At 46.4% G+C, this 23,906-nt stretch overlaps 1 protein-coding gene and 1 pseudogene across 1 annotated transcript in view; both read left to right on the top strand.

Annotated features, from left to right (window-relative positions):
- The window catches only part of LOC131409896 (mitochondrial ornithine transporter 1-like), a 93,418-nt gene extending 78,189 nt beyond the window's left edge, over positions 1 to 15,229 (top strand). The window contains exons 4-8 of the mRNA XM_058547648.1: positions 2,151 to 2,275; positions 7,765 to 8,023; positions 11,771 to 11,940; positions 12,940 to 13,098; positions 14,647 to 15,229. Coding sequence (XP_058403631.1) covers positions 2,221 to 2,275; positions 7,765 to 8,023; positions 11,771 to 11,940; positions 12,940 to 13,098; positions 14,647 to 14,771 — 768 coding nt within the window. The 5' untranslated portion in view covers positions 2,151 to 2,220 and the 3' untranslated portion in view covers positions 14,772 to 15,229. The remainder of the gene's footprint in view (positions 1 to 2,150; positions 2,276 to 7,764; positions 8,024 to 11,770; positions 11,941 to 12,939; positions 13,099 to 14,646) is intronic.
- The window catches only part of LOC131409904 (serine/threonine-protein phosphatase 4 regulatory subunit 2-like), a 157,566-nt pseudogene continuing 135,950 nt past the window's right edge, over positions 2,291 to 23,906 (top strand).

The following is a 23,906-nucleotide window of genomic DNA, read 5'->3' as shown; positions in this document are numbered from 1 at the left end:
TCCCTGAGGAACGAGAAGGATGTATGATTGGCGCTGTTGGCTGTCTCTCCCGAAGTGGGACCCTGGTGTAGTTTGAAAGAGGGGTAAAGGGACGCTGAAACGATTCCGTTTTTCTGTTCCAAGCGGTACCGAATGGGTTTCAACTCCTGCTGGTTAGTCTTGCCTCCCCCGAGCCGTACGTCTTCTTCAAGCCAAAACTACGCATCATTTGAATCAATTGCCCGCACCCTCTGAGTTAATCTGTTAGTTCCCATCACTGTTTACTATCCTAACAATTCTACAAGTAGTTATTTGTAGGATTTGGTGTGTTCAAGTCTGGCTTACCTAAAGCGTTGAATTCACCTTGATAACATATGCCTTTCTTTCCTTCTAAGAAAGAAATGCCCACAACAAAAGGAATGAACACACCAAAAGGCCACACTGGATGTGACCTGCCTGTGTGACTTCTCTCCCCACTCGCCCCCATTTTCCTCTGAAATGCAGGATTCAGTGTTTTTTTGTTTTTTCTTTTTGCCAGGTTGGAATATTCTGGAATGAAGTATTGGTTAGTAAGCACAGACCCAAAAGGTGAGACTTAAGTTGAATCCTCTCTCTACCCGTGGCTAGTCGTATGACCTTGGACAGGCCCTTGTCTTCCTGTGTTCTCCGTTTTCCATCTGGAAAAGGAGGAGAGTGGATTAGACTCTGATGTCCTTCTCTAGATGCCCGATGGCCACCACCTTATCAACCTTGGTAATTGGTCCTGCCTCTCCAGGCCCATCAATAACATAAAATCGGTGTCTTGTATGTTTCAGTTGCTTTATTAAGTACTGTGTTTTTCTTGTTGCTGGTTTTAAAAGTTTTTGTAAAGAAAGGAAGATTTTTGGTGTCTGGTCATTGGCAGCATGCTTCAAGTGGTTAAAAAACTTGTTGGCTAAGATTGTTTTCTGCTGGCGTTGAGGATGATGTTGGCGTTTGTCAATGACCCGGCAGCACCCCCCCCCCCAGAGGTGGCCTGACTGGGATCACACAGGTCTTCAGTGCAAGGAATAAAAATTCCTTGTTATTCACGGATAAGTCACTTAACATCGTTTGAACACCATACGGAATTGTCGCTGAATTGGTTATTTGAATATTCTATGTTAAGGAGCCAACTTTCCTTTTTCTAGTCGATGTTTATTAAGTCCATGCTCAGCAATAACTGATTTTTGTCTAAAAGTAGAGTAGTAGACTCTAGTTTTCCCAAACTTCCTAGGTTTCAGCCCAAACCTCCTGAATCAAGGTTTCCAGGAGGGAGGCCTGGTTATCCGAATCTTGAACAAGTGCCCCAGGTGGTTCTTATCCAGCAAATTTGGGACACGGTGGACCAGGTGTTGCTCTTCAGAGTGGTTGGTGGCCAGGCCTTATCCGCCTCATCTGCGAGGGAGCGGTCAAGACGGGCAGCGTTTCTGGCCCCAGCTGAGGCCTGTCGCCTCGGAATGTGCGTTTTAACGAGGTCCCCGGGTGATTTGAGTGCACGTTCACAGTTGAGCTCTGGAGGGGACTACGATGACAGTAACATTTGGTGCTGACGTGGCTATCTGTGGTGGCCTTTGTGTTATGATGACAATACTTTTATTATTCACCTTGTGTAGATGGGGACCCCCAGCTCTAGAGGCCCAGGGAGCCCCCTGGTGGCAGAGCAGGCATTCAGTGTCATCGGCCTGTGTTACTCAGCAGAGCTCCTGACCTGCTCCTTCCCAGACTGTTGGGTGACCTCCTCTTGGAGACCCAGCACAGGCCACTGTCTGGATTTCGGACTGAGCCTGGTGGACTGGTAGATCCACGTCACGTCTGAAAACTAATTCGATGTGAGCCATCTGTGGTTGGCTCACTTATTTGGCATTTGTTTCTAAGGTTTTCAGAAAGGTCGGTTGAGGTGCCCCCCTCCTGTGGCTGTGGTGTTGATACTCAGGGAAGGTTTTTCACCCGTGAGCTTTCCGTGGGGAGGTGGTGGGCGGGAGAGGGGAGGCCACGGCTAAGCTGCATGGACACCTTGAGCCCTCTTCCTTTGGAGCGAGTAGAGCCCCTTTCGCGGGTCCCAGAAGTTCAGGCCCGGTAACTAGGCAGCAGGCCTAGAGAAAGGGAGGCTGCAGGGGTCTGACTGATGGTGAACACTGCCCCCCTCCCAGGGATATGAGGCGCCTGTCCTAAGCTCCAGAGAGCTGCCTTCCACGGAGCCCAGCAGAGGAGCAGACGAACATGAAGTCCAATCCTGCCATCCAGGCTGCCATTGACCTCACGGCAGGGGCCGCAGGTAATCCCAGAGAAGACCCGTCCCCTCCTCCCAGTACCTTCTACAGGTGAGGTCGAGTGAGAGCGTGGTGAACGCGTTACCTTGGTCACTCCAGAGGCAATACGCCTTAACTCTGGGATGAAGCCATTTGATGGAAGTGTAGTACTGTGTCCAAGCATGGCAGAAGGTGGAGTAGTTCCCGTTGTGATAAAACTTGTTGAGTCGGGGTGCGGGCATAGCCAGTTTACAGCTGGAAGACATCGCAGCTCAGAGCTGACGTCCCTTGTCCATGGTCACACAGCTGGGATATGTGGGTGACGTGGGCTTCCACTCTGAGCCTGGCAGTCTTCAGAGCCCTTGTAGTGCAAAAATCACACCGTGCCATCTCTCCAGGGAAATCCCAGTTACTGACCTTCCTGCTGCCAGGGAGAGAAAGGAGGACACCCTTTAGAAGTGTCTTTGGTGAATGAGACTGACGTTCGACTGTGTCTTAAAGCCCTGAGAGGAAAGGAGAGGCCCTAGGATTTGTGGGGGAATGGTGGGCGGCCCCATGGGCGCAGGTCAGCACTCCCGGGCAGCACTTGCAACACGCAGGCTACTCTCTAAAGAGATCACCTTACTCAGCCTGAGGCGAATGGCAGAGGTGGACGTGCAGGGGTGGTAACTTGGTTCTCCAGGTTCCTGTGTTATTTTAGGGCTGGAGGACCACTGGAATGCTCATACTTCTCGGATGAAAACCCTGGTCTACCCTTGCCTCCCGCACCGATTCTTATAATGAGTCACAGCTCCCCGGAGTGGAGAGGCCAGGGGGGTGGCTTGCCCTTTGTCCTCTTATCTGGTGGGACCTCCTGGGTCAACAGCCCAAGTGTAGTCGGAGAGCCGCCTCCTCTTATCCTGTCCTTAATTATAAAAAAGAAGTCGGGTTCAGAGAGGAACAAAGTATTTTCCCATAATCCAAAGGTCGGCCAAGGTAGGCTAATGAGGAAGGCCAGAGGGGCTGGCCTGGTGGTGTAGTGGTTAAGTTCACAGGCTCCGCTTCAGTGGCCCCGGGTTCATGGGTTCTGATCCCGGGCGTGGACGTGGACCTACGCACTGCTCATTGAGCCATGCTATGATGGTGTCCCACATACAAAATACAGGATGATGGCCACAGATGTTAGCTCAGGGACAATCTTCCTCACCAAAAAAAAAAGGCCAGAGAGCACATTGCAGACGCTGATAAGAAGTGCAGGGGAGGGCACGGGCTCCCGGGTTAGAGAGCAAGAGAGCGCAAGGAGTGTCCCACTCCAGGAGCAGGGGAAACTTAGGGCCACCCGGGTTCTGCCCAGTGGCCTCTTGACTGCGTGACTTTGGGTCAGCCCCTCATCCTGCCGTGGAATCAAGCTGCAGCCCCCAGGCTCCCTTGCTCACATGCCACATTCAGAGGACACTGACCATGGGAACATGGAACCATTCGCCTGCCTCTGCATCCTCTTACCATTCTGTGAACCCTTTGGGCTCAGTTTTTGTTTCTGCAATGGGAGGGTATTTAACCACAGGAGATATTCTCAGGTTTTGGAATTAAATGGCCTTCAGTCAATCAAAGATATAGGATGTGCTATGATAGAATTAAGAGGCTTACCTTTTGCTAGAAAGGCATTTATGTGTGGACAGGTATTGGGGGCCACATTTATAATATACAGTAAATTTTAAAGATATAAATTGCAACAGTATTGTTGGGAGTCTGGTGTGTGAGGCATTTGCTGGTGGATGTGCTTCTCTGCAACAGTATTCACATGCGTCGGGCCCTTACACGACCAGCAGTTCATCTTCCCGATCACTGTGGGTGGGGGTTTCTTCCTGTGCTGGTGCGCAGGGTCGCCCCTCACTGCTGCAGCGCTGCCCTGGGTGGTTCTAACTTCCAAGGATAACCGGCTCCTTTGCAGGGGGTCTGAGCCTGTCCTGGCTCTGGGCAGAGGAGGTTCCCGTTAGTGACCTGAGAACTTTCTGCTGGGAGGCACATGGAATGCAAATGGGAGCAGCAGTCCCACTTGGGAGGGGTCCCTGTATTCAAATGATGGACCTAGAAGAGCTTTAGAGACCCCTGGCTCTAATGTTCATTGTATATGTAGAAAAAGAGGCCCAGAGAGGGACGGTGGATTTGTTCAAGGTTGCACAGCTAGATGGTATAAAGACAGGGCTAGGACTTTGGTTGCTTGGGTCCTTGTCTAGTTCCGTTGTCTGTTAATACTACATAATGGGCCAACAGCATTCCCAGAGAGGGGTGTTAGTTTGGAGCCTTGGCTGCCCCAGCCCCAGCTCTCTGGATGGGGAAACGGTTGGGCTTTGGGATCTTTCGGCTGGCTCTTGCCAAGAGGAGAGGACCACCCCTAGTGCTTTGTGTGCACAGTCCACCCAGGAGAGTGATTCCTGCCTGAGAGCAGAGCCAGTTGTGGTCTGAGGTGACGTGGCTGTAGCATACATAGTTCTTCTCCGTGTCTCTCCTTTTTCTTGTAAATGAACCTCCCCCACCAAACAGGTTTTCAGCCCCACTCCTCTCCTCTGAAGTGCCGGGAAGCCAGCACTGTCTATCTGTGCTGCTGTGGGAGAGATTCCAGAGAAGGATCGAGAGCCCCAGGCAGCCAGCAGGGGGAGGATTTGAAGGAGAGAGGTGGTAATTGGATAACCATTGAAATGAGGCAGCGTGCATCTCAAAAGTCAAGTGGCCTTGAAGGGAAACCTTGGTAGTGCTTTAAGACTTCGTGGTTTAGCAACTATGAAATAACACGCCCTACTCGGACTGCTCTGATGCAGTGTGCCTGTTTAACAGTGTACTGGGGGAATGTCACATTTTAGAGAATTGAAGTCTATCCTCTCAAATGTCAAAATTAAAAACAAACTGAAAGTCTTCTTTGATTGGAATGTTTTGAAAATGATGCACTTCTCTGTACTGTTAAATGGAACATTTAATGACTGCCCCCGGAGGGGTTTGAGGGTCCCGCCTCTGCGTGGGTGGAGCAGATCCTTCTGGTTGAAGGTCTGCGTCTGGAGTTTCACCTCTGCCCTCCCTCTGAGCTGTCCTGCCCCTCCAGTTTCCTCAGCTGCTCATCATTTGCTGACTCCACTGTGTCGAGGACTGAAAATCCCCGGCAGCAGCCTTGGTCAAGTGTAGGGAGCAGCACCACCTGAGCGCCTCTCTTACAGAATAAAATGCAACTGTGACACCTCCGAAAGGATGCAGAGGCTATCTCTGTTCGTCTCTTAAGGAGAAGGAGATGATCACAGGTCTGAGCTCCAAGCCAGTGGGAAGATATTTAATTCCTGTAAATTATTGCTTCATTAACTTGATAAATATCTGAAACCTGCTAGGTGTCGGGCTCAGCGGTTGGTGCTGGTGTTCAGAATAGTCATCATCCACTGGAGGGGGCATGGTGAGGGCTGCCACAGGGTCATTTGTGTGTGGTACGTGACAGAGGAAATCAGCTTACCTCCGTGGGTGCAAGGAGAGAATTGGAGCTGGCATTTGAAAATTCATTAGCCTCCTGCCTTCTCTCTGTTGGAAATGTAACTGTTACAGATATACGACCCATGCATATTGTTGTAATCTGTGATATCTGAACTGTTCAGGATGATTGGGTTAAAATATGGAAAACTTCCATGGGGCTGGCCCGGTGGCAGCGCAGTGGTTAAGTGCACGCGCTCTGCTGTGGCGGCCCGGGGTTCGCAGGTTCGGATCCAAGGCGCGCACCGACGCACCGCTTGTCAAGCCATGCTGTGGCGGCATCCCATATAAAGTGGAGGACGATGGGCATGGATGTTAGCCCAGGGCCAATCTCCCTCAGCAAAAAGAGGATTGGCATCCGATGTTAGCTGAGGGCTGATCTTCCTCACCAAAAAAAAATACAGAAAACTTCCAGTTAAAATATATATATTTTTAATACAGAGTAATGTTATATATAAAAATTAAAATCTTATGATACTCTGAATTATATGCTTAATTGAGCTTACCTGCATCTAGATTATCTAAATTATGTACCCACTTAAATCCTGACGTTCACCTCTTCTTTTGGAATGAATTATTTGGCTATAATTAGGATCTTTTTTGATTTTAGTCTAGCAGTACCTGAGAGAGAATAACTCTAATTACAGTAAAATCTTATTAAATTATAGTCCACCAATTCAGAATTGGTGATAATTTGGCAAGACAAAGCAGAAATATATCGTTCCTCTCCTAGAAGGAACAAACAATAGTGATAGGGTCACGGAGATCAGACTTGTGATCGCTTCAAGGAGAGGTCAGACAGCTTTCAGACTCTTTGGACGTGTCTGTTTCTCTGCCAATAGTTAATTGGGAGTTATTCTTGACAGCCCCTCCCCCATCTCTCCTTTCCACAGCTTAGTTGGAGTAACTATGTATAATGTGAAAGTTGGGAAACTGCATTTCTTAAATATTTTATGTAAGCCTTCTCTTCAATTTTGATGAGGCTTTAATAACCTCATCCAGTGGTTATGTTTCCTGACACAAGCAGGGCACGTCTGGGGCCCAAGGAAAGTGGAAGGCGTTCGCCAGTGGCGGTTCCCAGAATGCTGACCCCAGTCCAGGGTCTGGGGACATTATAGAGGCGTTATGGCTCATTCTTTTCCCTACCTTCAGAATTTTTATTGAAGGCATCTAATGCAATTTAGATTCTGCTGTATTTAACACTCTTAGAGTATAAAAGCTTATAAATAGAGGGTTTGTGTCAAGCAGAGGTAAGTTTCAGTCCGTTCCCTGTTGGAATGCAAATCATTAATGGGGACAGTCCAAATTAGAGGTTTTTTCATAGGGTCAAATATTTAGCTCCTCAGGGATTAATTAGTCAGGCTCTTTGTTTTCTTTATCTGCTGCCTGTTCCTCTCTTGCTTTTCTGATGGTCATCAGTCCCACTGGGCATTAGGCAGAATGATTAACTGTTCCCGGATTTCTCCCCTCCTCCCGTTTATAATGCCACACACACACACACACACACACACACACACACACACACACACACACACACACTGCTGTTTATTAACCACTTGTTGTGTAGCAGGCATTAGGTTAAGCCTTCTCATCCAGTTTTATTTAGTCCTCACACTAACCCCCGAGATGGACACAGCTCAGGAGTTGAGGCTCAGAAGTCACATCGCTTGTCCAGGGTCTCACAGCAGAGCCGGGCTTCAAGCCCAGGTCCCTCTGACCCCATTGCCGATGCTCCTGAACACACACCCCACCTTTGCATCCCGTAGCTTTCACTGTTGAGCACACATCTGTCCCCTACCACGTGTGAGCTCCTGCAGGGCTGGAGCTGGCTGCTGGGCACGTTAGGGAACTCCTAGAAGTGGTTTATTGGACTCGGCTAGAAGATATGGGGGAAAGAGGTGAAAATGAACTGAAGCAGAGGTGAGCCCTGGCGTAGGCTGCCTGTCCCTCGTTTCCATGGGTAGTTGGGGCTGCGCTCTGAAACACTGCTGTAGACGTGTGCTGGAGAAGGACTCTGCCCTGCTTGCAGGGGGCACAGCCTGCGTCCTGACTGGGCAGCCCTTCGACACCATGAAAGTGAAGATGCAGACGTTCCCTGGCCTGTACAGGGGCCTGACCGACTGCTGCCTGAAGACCTACTCCCAGGTGGGCTTCCGGGGCTTCTACAGGGGGACCAGCCCGGCGCTGATCGCCAACGTCGCCGAGAACTCGGTCCTCTTCATGTGCTACGGCTTCTGCCAGCAGGTGGTGCGGAAAGTGGTTGGATTGGACAAGCAGGCAAGGCTGAGGTGAGTCGAGGACACTGACCCTCTTTCTGTTTGTTTTAAAAAACAATACTGTTGTTGTGATTTTTATGATACCTTACGGGCAAGGATGTTTCGTTTTTTAAAATAACTGCTTTCTTTCTGATTATGAAGTCATACCCCGTCGTTGTATAAAACTTGGCAAACACGTATGCGTTATGCAAAAGGAGAATTGCCCACGACCCACCATGGAGAACGAACCGCCCTTACGTGCTGGTATTCTTCAGGAAATGCTTTTCAGGTGCTGATGGTGGTGCTACTTCTCTCGTGGGCAGAAGTGCTGGACTGAAACCATAGACACAACTTGTGATCCACCTTTTGGGCTCCAGTTCATCAGCAAAGTGCAGAGCATTGGAAGAAGTTGCCTGAGCCAACTAGGTTTGAGGAGAAACTTGGAATTTTAGGAAGGGTCAGACGCATCTGAGAAGATGCAGGTGAACCTACTGTTTGGCCAAGTCTGTCCCAAACATCCGACTTGAGCTTGTGCTTGGTCATCCCTTGGGTATTTATGATACAGAGACTGAAAAGAATTTGGAAATCATGGAGATGTTTAGCCATCCCTCCTTTGAAGATTGATTTGTTTTAAATCACTTAAAATTACTGTATCAGCTTCATGGTTGCAAAGGGTGGTCTTATTGGTTGTTTTGGTAGGAGTTTGAAACCCTATGCAGCTACAGGTCCCACATGACTAAAGTGGGTTCCTTTTCTGTAGAAATGTTCTCTCGGGGTGACTAGAGGTCTAAAGATGTGCCCTTTTGTAGACAGGAATTCCATCTTGATGGATGGAGCTTGTTTTTAGAGGCCTGGGACTGGATGAGATCCCCCAGGGAGACAGTGTCTATAGAGGGCTGAGCACCGGTGCTGGGACCCTCCAGCACAGAGGGGTCAGGAAGGAGAGGAAGGAATAAGCAGGAGACAACCCAGGAGGCTGTGGTCCCCACGACAGAAACTGACAGAAGGGACACTGTAGGGACTGTAGCTCTGCCCACTCCAGGGAGAAACCTTCTACTCGAGGAGACCTGGAGTGTAGGTCTCCTTCAGCATCCTTTGAGAGGGACAAATGAGGGGAGAAGACAGGGACACAGTGAGCAACCACAAGAGATTCTGGAGGGAGTCCTGCAGGAAAGAAACCATCCTGTTTCACTTGGCCTAACCCAGCTCTCTCATCTTTTTGAACCTGTGGGGCTGCTGCTTTTTCATCCTGCAGACAGCGTTTGCTCGTTAGCTATCGGGAAATGCTGCCTTAGTTTACACAGCTCTGACGTGTATGTCGTGGTTCTAGCCGTCACCCTGGTCCTGTGAGGGGAGCAAGGCAGGTGGTGGTGTCTGTGTGGGAGACGGGGAGACTGGAGCGCAGACACGGACGGGCTCGGGATCACTGGTTAGTAACCGAGAAAGCGGGACGCAAAGCCGTGTCTTCTGAGCCCCCGTCCAGCAGTCTTTCCCTACAGCCACATGCGGGGCTCCGGAATGTTTCGTAGGGGTCAGAGCTAGAGAAAAGATTAGTAAGCAGAAGTAGTGAAAAGAAAAGTGCCTGTGAGAACCCGGTGGATTTCTGCAGTGACATCGTCAATATTTGTCTGCTCTCGGTCTGCGCTATCCTGCCTAGTGTTCCCCTTGGACCTTTGGCTGGACGGGGTGGTACACAGCAGGGGTGTCCAGGTACATGTTTGTCGAATGGGTGGCAAACAGTCGGTTCTTACAAAATCCCATCCCACGCCTGGCGCCGTTTCCATTCCAGTTCCGCACGTTTCCGCCGTGGGCCCAGCCGGGGGTGCGCGGCCCTCAGTTAGTGCGCTGGCAGAGGAGGGGGTTCATTAGAGAGCCAGAGTCCACTGCACGTCTGGTGTGGCCTTGTGGTTGCCTTGTAACAATGTGCTTGGTGTTCACTCAGCGTCCGAGCCGTTACTGCATCTTAGATTGACCAGCCAGCTGCGTTTATTGGTGCCACCTTTGTTCCAGCAAACCTGGCAAACTGGGACCCTCGTGGACTATTGCCCGTCAGCAGGTTGACAGAGAGACCCTGAGGGAGGCAAGCGTGGACCTGCAGGCTGGCCGGAAGACGGCGGAAACCATTGAAGCTTTGGTTTTGACAAACGAGCCAAGTAGGAGTGGAGGGGAAGGAACGGAGTGAGCGGCGGTGGGCAGTGTCCACACACTGGAAAGCCGTGTGCACGTACAGTGGTGTGTCTGGCTGTCGTCTGGAAATGGTTTGACCTTTAATTCTCTAAGATCAAAAGGAAGTCCATACTGCAGGCAGTGTCTTCCTCCTGCAAGAAAGCCTCACCCCGAGCCAACTCGTAGAAACCTGGGTTTGTAGTAACAGGCCAGCTCGGCCCCTGGGGGCCCGCCTTACATCCACCTGCGTCACCGAATGGGGCACAGGAGGTCGGGGCTGAGATGGGAGGCAGGCCTTGATTTTATACTGATGTTTGACGTTAATGTATGTGACTGTTAGTTTAATGTAACTTTAGGACAACTGGATGTGGTAGGTCTATTAGGCTTTTGCTCACAGTTTGGAGAAAAATCGTTAGGGAATCTCTCTCCCTTGGGCAATCAGCTGAGGGGATGACCTCCTAGGGCTCTTCTGGAAATGTGTGACACGTCTTGGTTGTCCAGTGACAGCAGGATGCTGGTATTTAACAGGTGAGCACCAGGGAGCCAGTTGTCCTGCTGTGAGCAGTTCAGTAATTCCCGTCCTAGGAAGGATTGCCGCGTCAAAACCCCGTCCCAGGGTTTGGAAAGGATCTTCTTTTCTGACCCCTGGGAACTCTCCGAGAAGTCTTCTGGCAATTTGTTTCTCAGACTTTCCCCCTTATTCTTGGACTCGCATTGGATTCCAGTTTCACAACCCTGCTGGGGACTGTGGCTGGTGGTACTAAACCCACAGGAGATGAGGCGAATGCTTCCATTTTTGGACTAAAGTGCATTCATTCCTCCGTCTAGATTTGCGTCGGGATAGTTAAAAGCAGGTGGCCGTTATCCCCTCAGGGCTTGATCTTTATTGGTCCAAACCGAGTCACCTGCTCTTTGAGAACAGAATGAGGAGCCAGGGGTTCACCAAGCCTACCGAGGGTGTGGTTTCTGGCGCTCTCCTTCCTGCCGTGGCGCACGCCACCAGGAAGAGGAGTCTGGACGGAAGGAGTCCTGCGTTCCGGCTGCTGCAGGGGCCTGATCTGCTAAAGTAAAAACTCGTGCACACTTATCTCTCTAGGAACTAAATCCTCGGTGCTTCTTGCCTTTCAGGAGCTGTAGCTCCGTTCTTAGAATTTCTTTTGTCTTGATTGTTACTTGCTCATTTCCCTGCACTAACACAAAGCAAACAAACCCTAAACACCTGAACAAATTCTCTCCAAACACCAGATCAAAAGAAAGGTCGGGGAGCTAGGAACTGAGGGAGGTAAGAGACTGGGCAATATGATACCATTTTATTCTTGCTGAGTTTGGACAACCCCTTATTGTAATTTCACTTATTCACTATCGAAAAAATGGGTCTTAGCTCTCTTACATCTTTGATAATGACTTCTAGAAATGTATTCATCCATTTTAATAAGATTTCTTTACCCTAGAGTAGTTCAGGAGAGAAAACTTGTTATAAAATCATTGTATCTGTGCTTCTCTGAGATTTCCTTCCACAGCAGCCTTTTAGAACTCTGGTTTTCTGTCTACAGAACTAGCTGCTTCCCTGCTGCTTCGCCTGCCGTGACTGTCTCTCTCTCTGTCTCCTCCCAGTACAGTGTGGTCTGTTGTGAAGAGCATCCTTAGAAAGGATGGCCCCTTGGGCTTCTACCATGGACTCTCGAGCACTTTACTTCGAGAAGTCCCCGGCTATTTCTTCGTCTTCGGCGGCTATGAACTGAGCCGATCGTTTTTTGCATCCGGGAGATCAAAAGATGACCTAGGTGAATGTATTTGCAAGGACAGCAGGTGGGGTGATGGTGTCCGCTTCCCATGGTGGGCTTGCTGCAGATTCTGTGCACTCTGCGCCCCCTTGTGGGGGTCCACCTGGCACTGGGGAGTTTCTGGATCCCAGAGAGTAACATGGCCTAACAATTTCTAGCACCTTCCTCTGGGCTTGGCAATTTCCTCAGGACAGGGGCTGAAGCAGTTCATCCCGAACTTCTTTCCTGGAATAACATTTGTGAATTTCCTCTGGATCTGTTTTAGGGAAGAAGAAATATATAAATTGCTTTCCCTGTGGGAAATCACCAATAAGGGAGGAAATCACCTACAAATCAGCTTGCAATAAGCTTGAAACTTGGTAATAAACCTTGAAAGTGTTTTGAGAGCAGTGAAAAGTGTAGTTCTTTCTGGCTTATCCTCTGTAGCTGCTGGACGCAACCGTACCAACGTTTGGCTCACAGAGTGATTACTTTTCTCTTAAGCACCTCCCTTCAGTGTTGGTGGACCTATTCTGGGGTTAGTCACGCTCCCAGGCTTAACTATCCTGTTAATAAGACAACTTTGGTTCTCATGGTGAAGGAAGAGTCAGGGCTGCGGGGCATTAAAATATTAAAATGCTTAAGAGAAAGCTGAAAAACGCCTCGGGCTGTGTTTCACTGACCTCTGTTCTCATTCCTCATGGTGAGGGGTTGCCGTGCTGCTGGGGGCCTGCTGGTTCTGGGGGCCAGCCCTCTGGAGGATGGGGCAGGAGGGCCACAGTGCCACAATGACCAGCCGAAACACGACCCTCACTAGGGCTTCTTGTCCTGGCTTGATGAGGGGTAGACCCAGACCACCAAACGGAACCTTGTTCTCTTAGAGCTTTGACAGTCTCCTCAGGGAACTGTGTTCTGCAGCATTTTTATTTGCACCTACCTGTGGCCACTACTGTTGGCCTCTGGAAATGTCACATCAGCTGTTCTTGAGACAGAATACTGTTTGCTAATTTTCTTTTCTAGGCCCTGTCTCTTTGATGGTAAGTGGCGGCATTGGTGGCATCTGCCTCTGGCTTGCTGTATACCCAGTGGATTGTGTAAAATCCAGAATTCAAGTTCTTTCCATGTCTGGGAAACAGGCAGGATTTCTCAGAACCTTTATAAGTGTTGTGAGAAGTGAAGGTGAGTCTGGTCATTGCAGAAACAGAGGAGGTGTGTATGGAGTGACCGGTCATTTCGCTGCTGGTCTTGTTGAGGTGGATCAGGTGGTCTCCTGATTGCTCTCCTCCGCCGCCTCATATCCCTTTTCTGGTACTGTATATTAATCCACCTTTGTGGATGCCTGTTTCCAACCCCCTTTCTTGAGTTTGCTTTCATTATTCTCAAGAATATTTAAAGTTCTTATTCCTAACCCCTGGACCAGGTACCACCTGTCAGGATTCTTTGTTCTAAATAGCCTGGAAGGGATTTTTAAAATACGGGCTTTGTCTAAGGGAAGGGATGTTTTGAAGTTAGCACAACTTGTTTTACTTAATAGAGATATTAGCAGAAGATGATCTCTAAGAACCACAAAGGAACATAAAAGAATAGATGACATTCTTAATGCTAAGACTTCTGGAATTAGAAACGCGCTAAGCGGGGCCGGCCCCGTGGCTTAGCGGTTAAGTGCGCGCACTCTGCTACTGGCAGCCCGAGCTCAGATCCGGGTGCGCACCGATGCACGGCTTCTCCGGCCATGCTGAGGCCGCGTCCCACATACAGCAACTAGAAGGATGTGCAACTATGACGTACAACTATCTACTGGGGCTTTGCGGGGGAAGAAAAAGGAGGAGGATTGGCAATAGATGTTAGCTCAGAGCCGGTCTTCCTCAGCAAAAAGTGGAGGATTAGCATGGATGTTAGCTCAGGGCTGATCTTCCTCACCAAAAAAAAAAAAAAAAAAGAAACGCACTAAGCAACTTGTGAAGGTGATATGCTGTTAATATTTAGAGTTATGCAGGAGGATAAAGATTTTCTAATTAATGTTTGTATAAAACCAGTTTTAGCCTACTAGTGAGTAAAGATCTGTCCCTCCAGCATCCACTATACATCTTAAAACTTGGGATGTGAACTTCTCTGCCTTGATTTTGAGAGAGAGAGCACGGTAACAGTTTGCAGAAACTGTTTAATTTGTATCCCAAATAGAGCACAGACATCTTGTATATTACTGATAGTAACCCCTCTTTAAATTTCCATAACACTTTAGTTTTACGAAGTATTCACACCTCCCTTATCTGACTAGTTCTGCATAACTACCTTGGGCAGTGCTGATACTAGAAACAGGTCTCTGACTTCAACACCAGTGCTCCTTCTGGCCCCATGCCTCGTGGTCCTCGCCCCCAGGAGAAGCTGCAAAGCTGCTGCCCCCTGTGGCCCTATGGATGCCTTCTGTCGGCCCGTGTGAGGCCTCAGCTCTTCCCAATCCATTTACCAGGAGTTAACCAGGCGTGGAATTGGTATATGTTACCTAAGCATCAACCAGCTTTGCTGGGAGACCTAACGCTTGTCTTGTCTCCGTTAGTCTGTTTAGTTCCGTTAGTCTGGGGAAACCTGGAAATAAGTCCTTCCATCACTTGTGGTTTTTAGTGCTGTTGTCTGGATTTGGAAGTGTAAAAATATCTACACTGTGCAGCTTCGTGGGGCATCTCCAAGGAGGGGAGTCTGAGTCTTTGATCACCTTTTATCTTCTAGGAATAACAGCCTTATATTCTGGCCTGAAACCTACCATAATCCGAGCGTTCCCTGCCAGTGGGGCACTGTTTTTGGCCTACGAACACAGCAGGAGGTTAATGATGAGCCAGTTGGAAGCTCACTGAAGTGTTCTGGTGAACCTGGATCTGAGTGCAGGCATTTGAGGACTACGTTCATCTCAGGGTTTCCTGAAGCACAGGACCAGTGTGGAAATACTTTGATTTTGTGGGAATTTTGTTTTGTCTTCCCTTCTTCTGCTTTAAATCCTAAGCTTTATGGAAGGAGCCCTATTTTACATCATACGTTTCTGCTCATAATGGTACTGAAATAGGAAAGTTACTGCTCTTCTCCTTGGTGGGACACGGGGTGAGCTGCTGGCCCTCTGTGCCTAATCTGAAAGGCTGGATATAGTTGTACGAGGGCTTTTGCACGACCGTGTGTGTGTACACGCAGCCTGGACGGTTATGAGTTGTGAGTGAAGCACAACTTGGTTCCCTGTTTAACCTCAAATCTCACCAGAAAAACCCAGAGGTGTAACTGTGTTTCACAAAGATGGTTATAAGTGATGGCTTAACCCACTCTCTATGTACGGTCTCTTCTAAAATCTGCTTAGCACCTGCACTATACTAAGTGGTTCAAGTTTTTAAAAAGTGTTCCTGTGGTTCTTGAAAACTAAAATATCCATCTAGATTTATAGAGGAGACTATACCTGCATACTGGTGTGGCTTCCACGTTCTTGATTTAAGTTTCAGAGTAGGCATCCTGGGTTTCCCCAGATGCTCTACTGTTAAAATAGTGCCATTCATTTTCTAGGTGGGGTCATATTCCCCACTGTGATGCCTTGTCGGGTGTGGCCTAGAGCACAGGCCTTCGAGAAGCCTTTACCTATGCCACCTTCCCTCCTCCTCTCCCCAAGAGCTTCCTCTCTGCTGGGCTTTAGGTTGAGGAAGGGGCTGAAGGGGGTGCTGTGCTGCTGTGCTTTGGGAAGACCTTGTGGCTGACAACAGCCCTTAGCTTCTGTCTCGGTCCTGGCCTGGGTGGGATTCCAGAGTATTGTGTTGGACCATCTGTGGGCTATTGATCTACTTTGAGCTGCTCACTCATTGCCCCCACCAATTGGAAACCCATCCAGGAAGCAGAGTGCCAAAGCCAAGAGAAGCCCTCGTCCCCCGTCTGGTGACTGAGTGACAGTGCTCATGGATGGAGTCCTCCCATCTCAGAACCAGACACAATGTAGTGTCTGCACTCTACTGTGAGTACTGTCAGGGCTGAGCCATTCTGAAGTTGATCTCGGGATCCACACTCCATGCCGTGCTTTTCCAGTGTTGGAGCTTTTACTTTTGGTGCTGGCAGTCAGTGAATTTGAATGATGATCGTATATGGGGTGTTCTTTATAAAGCAATGAAACAAGAAGGGTAGTTTTGTGAAACTATGCCGTATGTGTGTACTGACAACAACAGGAAACCCCGGTTCATCTGATGCCCAGACTTGGGGATGGGCAGCTGTTCTTTGGCACCTGGTGTGAGAGAGTCCTTCTTGTCACCGCTAAAGTCAGCCACCTCATTCCGTGCTGCTCCTAGGCTGGCAAGGGTTCTCGCAATAAAGTGTGCTTAAGCAGCCCGTAAGGCTCAAAGCAAGCAGCCTGACAGTGTTAATAGTAGTCCATACATGTGTGCCTGTCCCTGTTGGCAGAATGTAGTTTTTCTACCTTACTTTTCTCTCCATACTTACGGTCAGTAGCTGCTGAGTGGTGCTTCACGTGAACAGTCCTGGCTTGAAGCAAAATAGAAGATGGGCCTGGCTTCCGCAGGAAGTGAAGGGCTTCAGAGTCCGTGGTCCCACTGCCCGGTGCCTGTGGCTCGTCTGGGTGAGCCCTGTTGGCAGCAGACCTTCTCACATGTCGTCCTTTAAAGATTGAACTAAATATCTTCAATAGAAGCAGTCTGAGGCCAGGAGGAGTGACTGGGAGTAAGCAGTGGAAACCTGAGTCAGGAGAATTTTTTTTTTCCTTCTATTTGCTTAATTCATGGTTCAGTATTTGGGTACAATTTGTACCATTTCAGATTTGTACTCCAGACAAAAATATAGTAACTGGAAATATTGTTTGAAGAGCTTGTAGTGTTCTAGCATCATTAAATTATTTACCTAGTATTTGAGTATATGATGAGTTGGTTTAAGTACTTTATATCCACGCTAAGAACCAACTGTCAGCAGCGTTGGAGGATGTTTAGTCATGTTTCCAGGTGGTGGTTTTATTGCAACAAGCACTGGTTTTTGTCAGCAGGATTCCTGCTGTAGAACAGTCTCACTGTAGGTAAATGGACAGAATGCACGTTCTGTATGTTCACTGCAGATACGACACACGGCTCTCCAGACTCACTCTCCCTCCCCCAGGCGGTGGGTGGGATGGGCTGGTTTGGCAGGATGCCATTCTGTTTTTTAATGTAGTTAAACTTCTGGCTATTAAGTTTTGGATACTTCTATTCCAGGTTAGTAAGTTCTGTTTAAGAAAACAAGGATCATTCTGAAATATTATGATGGAAGCTTCTCGCATTGGTCAAAGAATGATTCATGCTGGGTTCTAAGAAAGCAACACCAGGAGGCTATAAATAACTTCTCTTTGTAGGAGCAAAAGCAGAGTAGTGTGGCGACTCAGAATTGCCAGAAATTTTGATGCATCTGGAGGGTCAGGGAAGAGACACCCCAACTGTAATCTCCTGTATTTCAAAAAGCAAGGTTCTTAAAAACTGGAGTTTCCTTCCTTGTTATTGCCAGTATTGAGAAAGATAACTGGCTGTTGAAGAGTGAGATCTAACTATTTTTTCCCATTCACCTAAGCCCGCCACCTCATCCGCCCTCCATGGATTACTGCTGCAGGAATTTTAGAGGAAACTGTACAAGCTGTTCTGCCACAACACGTTTCTGTCACACAAATGACGGACTAATGTAATCATGATATGGAAGGAACCTGACAGCATGTTCCTCCAAGATCTTTTGCTCCAAGGGGAGCCAGATTAGGGGAGTAGAATGATGACTTTTGTCAGAAAGCCGTCAGCCAGGCTCCTGCACTGGCAGCTGGGGCCCTTTGTGGGTTATGTTGAGGGGAAAGAAGAGCACCACAACCAGGCAGCCTGCCAGGGTTGCGTGGCCTTCTGTGCCACCATGATGCCCAGTAGCTCAGAGCTCTACTTCCATCTGTGCCACTTTGCCACCCACCAGCCCTTCTCTCAAGTATGGCTCTAGTTCCCCTTTAAAAAAACACCTACTGTGGTAACTGCCAGATAGCCTGAGCTGCCAGCCTGGGTGGTTAGTGGTTAGTGTGCTGGTTACAAAGTTGCTTAGTTGGCGTGGTCTGCCCCAAACCCTGTTTTTCCCCCACAAACCATTTTTTTTAGCGTGTGCTTGTGGGCGAGTGCGAGGTTTTCAGGAACGAGGACACTGTTTCAGCAGAGGCACTGGTTCTTCTTAGTTGCTACCTCTCATTTCCTGATAAATTCAACTTGGTCTAGACTTGCCAATAAAAGGAAAATCACTCAAGGATAATTGAGATAAAGCCACAGTAGAACTGTTTTCAAGGACAGTTACGGCCATGAGGTATAGTGGCAGTGAAGGTGCTTAGAATAAAGTGGCTGCCAGTACCAAAGAGAAGATGACTCCCCGTGGACACAGGACTAACCCGTGTTCACGACGATGAGGTGACCTTCCCTCACAGAGCTCCACAAGCCCCGGTGAGGTTGGTGGTGAGGGGGGTGGATTTTAAAATAATAAATCTAGATTTCTCTAGGCAAATGTTTCCTGTGACTTCACCTGTGATGTTACGCAAAACCAAAAGTTACCGAGGAGTCTTGATCCCTCACGTTTACAAGGCTCAGCCTCCCCGACGCCTGTGCCTGTGGAGGCAGAGGTGGCTCAGCACGCTCGGGGCAGTGCTTGGAGCAGGACAGAGCATGTGTGGGGGGGACTGCTTGTGCAAACATTTCTCTGGGTGTGCAACAGTCTTTGCTGCCAATCTGATGTTTGTTAACAGATGGTTTGTAAATCAAGTGGAGGAAGAAAATAGCAAGTACCTTTCTAATAGATCTGAAATTACAAATGTGAAACAAAGCAGGGAATAAATACTTGTCCAAAAATATATAAGGATATGAAATAAACCCACAGTATTGGGGGGAATCGCAATTTTTAAATATCTCAGTTGTGATATGCAAGTTTTATTATTTCCAAGTTCTTAAAAGTGATAACTTTTAATGTTCCCGTTCGTGCCATGGAGTGGATCCTGACTCCTAGCGACCCGGTGTACAGCAAAGCAGAACCCTGCTGGGTCTTTTTGCGTGGTCCTCTCACCTTCCTGGGCTTATCAGACAGTGCTCCGCTGCTATTCACGGGGTTTTCATGGCCAATTTTTTTTGGAAGTGGGTGGCCAGGTCCTTCCTCGTAGTCTGTCTTACTCTGGAAGCTCTGCTGAAACCTGTCCACCATGGGTGACCCTGCTGGTATTTGAGATACCGGTGGCACAACTTGCAGCATCACAGCAACACGCAGCCGCCACAGTATGACAACCGACACAGACGGATGGTGTGGTTCCCTGACCGGGAAACGAACCCAGGCCGCAGTGGTGAGCACACCGAATCTTAACCACGAGACCACCAGGGCTGGCTAACGTTCCTCTGCACCGTGTTCCAGGTTTGTCTCAACACGGATGAGAACTGTGTGTGAGGCATGCTCCGAAGAAGAAGAAAAAATTGCCACTGACATTTTATCTTTTATATATTTAATAGATTTCTTAAGACCATGTTTACATATATTTAAATGTATATCGAGAAGGATATAGGTTTATCAGCTCTGTAAACATGTAGCAGGGTTTGGGAAGAATTGATCTGTTCTGGAAGGGCTACTGTGTCTAGACGTCAGTTATGACTTCATCAGCTATGACTTCATCAAAACAGAACTCAACTGCAAAATCTGCACGGTAAATTTTCCATGTTTTTTTGTTGTGGGGATTGTCTAGTTCGCTTCTTGATAGATAAAGCCTAGAATAGAAAAAAAATCATTACATTTTATTTTAGGGCTGAGAGAAAAGCCGTGCAGCAGGGCACCCTCGTTTGAGCTTTAAGACAGACTTGCCATGACTAGTCTCGGCCCTTTTCTGTATCTTACATTTCTCAGAGCCAACTCTCCCACTTTCTCTAGTGAGACGCAGAATATCTTCATCCTCAGTAACAACATGTCACTGATTCTTGTAACATTGGCTTTAATGGAGTTGATGACATCTGGGTTTAATAAAATAAATTTCTATGTGACAGAAATCAGCCAGAGAGACTAGATGTGTATTAAAACCCAGTAGTAAAATACTGAGTGTCTTTTAAATGATAAAGTTGGCATTTTCAGCCAATTAAGAATCTTGTAACTAATAAAAGCAGCTTTCCCAAGTAGTATGGAAATTTAAATGTTAAATCTTTAGAAACATAAAAGTGAGAAAAATCATCTAGTTTGTTGCCTCTCCAGTATGAATGTGGTGTTTTAAAGGAGAAAAGCGTGTTCCTAGCAAGAACCACTCTTGAGGAGGAGCATCAAGTGAAGTTCTACCCAGATGTCCATTTGAGGGACTTTGCTGGTGTTAAGAGTCCAAGTTTATTGTTTGCAGCCATCTAGGGTTAAAATTCGTAACAATTTTCCATCAAATCCAAAGTTCACTCTATCAAAATCCATTCAATGTGTGTGTGTTATAAGTGTGTAGGCCAGATGTTCAATTGACTGTTGCCTTACTGGGCTTGAGGTGTGATTAAATGCAGGTCAGATGTGAAGAAAAGGCTAGGCTTGTATGTAGTGTAGAACTATCAATTCATGCCACATACGATCACAACCATTTCTTCAAAACTCACCTGCACAATCTTTTGAATAGTATTTTTCCTTTTGTATTGGATGGCATGGCGATACCAATAATCTCAAATTTTTAGCACCACAGAACAAATACTCCTTAAAGTGGAGAACTTATAGACTCAGGAATGAGTTTTTGGATATGGTAGAATGTGCTTTGGAATAATCTTCAAATAAATTAATAATTACTTTTAAAAAAAGGTTTCCCAATTTAGTTATTAGAAAATCATTTTTAAATGGGAGACTTCTTTTACCTGTCTTCATTGATACTTATTGTGTCTTATAATTTCTGCCACTGATATAAATGTGTCAGTCAGCTTTTAAACTAGCTGAAGCCTCCCTAGATGACGCCTTACTTTGGGATAGAATGTGGTGGTGGCCATCACAGTAAATCAACACTCATCAGTAAATCAACACATACTGAGGACCTGCCATAGTCAAGGTACTGAGCAGACTCCTATTAAACTTCCATGGGAGGGATTTATTACCACACTCGAGATCTGATTATAATACGTTTTAACGTATAACGCAGTCCTGTGGTATAGACCTTGAGGATAATGCAACAGTGGGTCTCAAGAAGAGCCATATTTTTTAAATAACCAGATTAAGATGAGTAAGGCAGTGAAGAGTGGTGACGCGAGGATTTTTTGGTTTCTATAAATTGAGCTTATGGCAATCAGCAAAAGACTTGCCATTACACCTTACACAGACATTGAACATTAAACTGTTTCTACTGGGTTATATCATAGCCATACCTGTTATTTTTTATAAAAGATGTATGAAACCACAGGAAAAAGGGACACTTATCGTAGTAGTTAGGAATATGCTGAAAAGACATGGTTAAAAAAAAGGTTATTTTTCATACTAAAATTGATACCAAGAACTAATCATTCCAAAGGGATTAAAATTCCTTTATTCATTTATATATTTACCAAAGAATTGTAGCCATTAAATATGCAGCACTTACAGTCTATAACGTTATACTCAAGACACAAAGAAGGCTTTAAGAGACTGCTGTTCCTTTCTCTTGCTGTTTCTACCAAAATTTTCAAGGAAATCTATTTTTTCTATGATATTTATAAATTGAGACACTGGTCTTTTAATCTGGTTTAGATAGTGCTAAACAGAATCTACTAAGGATCTATGCTTATTTATGCCCAAATATACCCATTTCTACAAGGAGCTGCTGCATTGGATAATTAACCGTCATTCTTGATGATAGAAATACCTAAATTTTCTGAAAGTGCGCTCATCTCATGGCCCTTAAAAATCACAAAGGCCAGGTATTACCAATGTCACCTGGGCCAGTGCCCTTACACCAGTGTGTCTGCTTAGAGACCACTGACGGAGAATACAGACTGTTCCGTTATTCAAGGGGTAACCATTCCAATGTGGGAACTATCCAGGTCAGTTGCTTCAACACATTTACCACTTCATTACTTAACAGATTCTCCCCCAGCAGCAGATGAAGGAAGGCACAGAAAAAACAAGTTTTAAATTGATCAGCGTATTTACTTGTTGGCATTTCTGTTTGGTGATTTAATAGGAATATGAATTGAAACTATTGAGGCTTAGAAATTTATGTACAGAATAATGCTTATACATTTTATGACTCGTCAATATAAATTATACTCATTCAGAGTAATGACAGTGGCAGATATTCAGTTTTTCAGTAAATATTGGATTAAAAATACTATTTATAATGTATTATAAATTAATTCAGAGGAAAGTAAAATCTCCCTCCTGGTAAAGTATTTTGTAAATTATGGGGAGCAATGTGTTTTCATAACACAAAACAGAAACATGATCACTGCTATACAGTAAAACATACCTTTGTTGTTTTAACATCTTGGTTTCTGTATTTTTTCTTATTTGAAAGTTAATCCATGCAAGTTGTATAGAATTTAGAAAAAATAAATGAGCAAAAGAATTTTTAAATTACATATGCTCTTCTTTTAAAACAACTTTACAGATGTGACTTGTTGCTTTTCTTTTCTCCCCTCCCTGGCTAGGGGTTGACATCTCCTATCCTCTCCCTGTTGGGAATTGTAGCAAAGGAAATCCCAAACCAGCATCATTTAGAAGACCAGACAAGAATAAAGGCATAGGCTGTTTCTTGATTACTCACTGGCGAGAAAAATTTCACTTTGACATCCTCATAGAGAGGTGGACAGTCAAACAGACTAATTATTACTTTGTTTTCTCCGACTTCATGATCCACCTGTGAATGAATACATGGAATTCAGAACTATACACCTAGCTAATAAGGAGATAATAAGTGTAACAGTGAAGTTCATGTTCACTTATTGAGGCTTCCTGTATTTATCAAGTACTCTTGGTCTCATGGCCCAATCACTATATGTATAAATAAATGTTAATCATTATTTCTATAAAGTTGCAATACTGTTGTTTACATTTTAAAAAGCCCCACTTGTTTGAGGGTTATCGTAGGGCACTATTGAAAAGCAAGTATTCAATTTTCTATTAGAGTTTAACTAAGTAAACTTGACTGTTGAATGTGTGTCACCCGATTTTCATATATTAGGAATACCCTAAGAAGCTCAATTTTAAAGCCGACATTCACATTCAAAAAGCAATGCATAATTGCTCACGTTTTATCAAAAATGTGATTGCTGATGGGATCATAGGCCTCGTCCAGAGCAGACTACTGACTGGACTGACCAAAGACATGCCATGTTTCTGGCATGAGCGACTTTGAAGCTATACTGAATATTTCTGTTACTGGTTCACCCATGTATAATAGTGGCATCCACAGTGAGAAAGGTCTATGCTAGACCCTGTGAAAATACAAAGGTGCAGACTCAGTTGATGCTTCAGGGAGCTACACACATAAGGAACAAAGTAGAATGGCATATAATTACGTGTCAAGCTGTATGATGAAGTCTGAGTGTGCCGTTGTGTGCTTTGCGGGAGGTTAGCTGGAGGTATAGAATGAGAAAGCCTCACTAAGGAGGCAGAAATTGAGTTGGGCATGGAAGGACGTGTATAAATGAAGAAGAGCATTGAAAAGACAATCCAGTTCAGGCAGGGGGCAGTTGGGGGGGGGAGGGGGCACAAAGGGGAAGGGGGAGGAAAGACCAGCAAAAACAGGAATCAGAAATTAGTGTTGTGTTCCAAAGGCCAGAGGGGACGCAGTCTACCTGGAATGGAGCCTACAGGCCAGGTTACTGATGGAATAAGCTCATGTCTGATCGGGCTGGATCTCGAGAGTTCAAGAGGTGGGGAAATAAGAACAAAGTTGTTGAAGAATATGGTGGGGCATTTCCTCTATGACAAAGTGGCCTGATAATTATCACATGTAACATTTATTTAGTGATTAATAGCTCACAGAGCAACGTCACATATATTATGTGATTTAATCCTTG

The sequence above is a fragment of the Diceros bicornis genome, chromosome 9, assembly GCF_020826845.1.
Source record: "Diceros bicornis minor isolate mBicDic1 chromosome 9, mDicBic1.mat.cur, whole genome shotgun sequence".
Taxonomy (NCBI): domain Eukaryota; kingdom Metazoa; phylum Chordata; class Mammalia; order Perissodactyla; family Rhinocerotidae; genus Diceros; species Diceros bicornis.
This window is presented reverse-complemented; position numbering and strand designations above follow the sequence as displayed.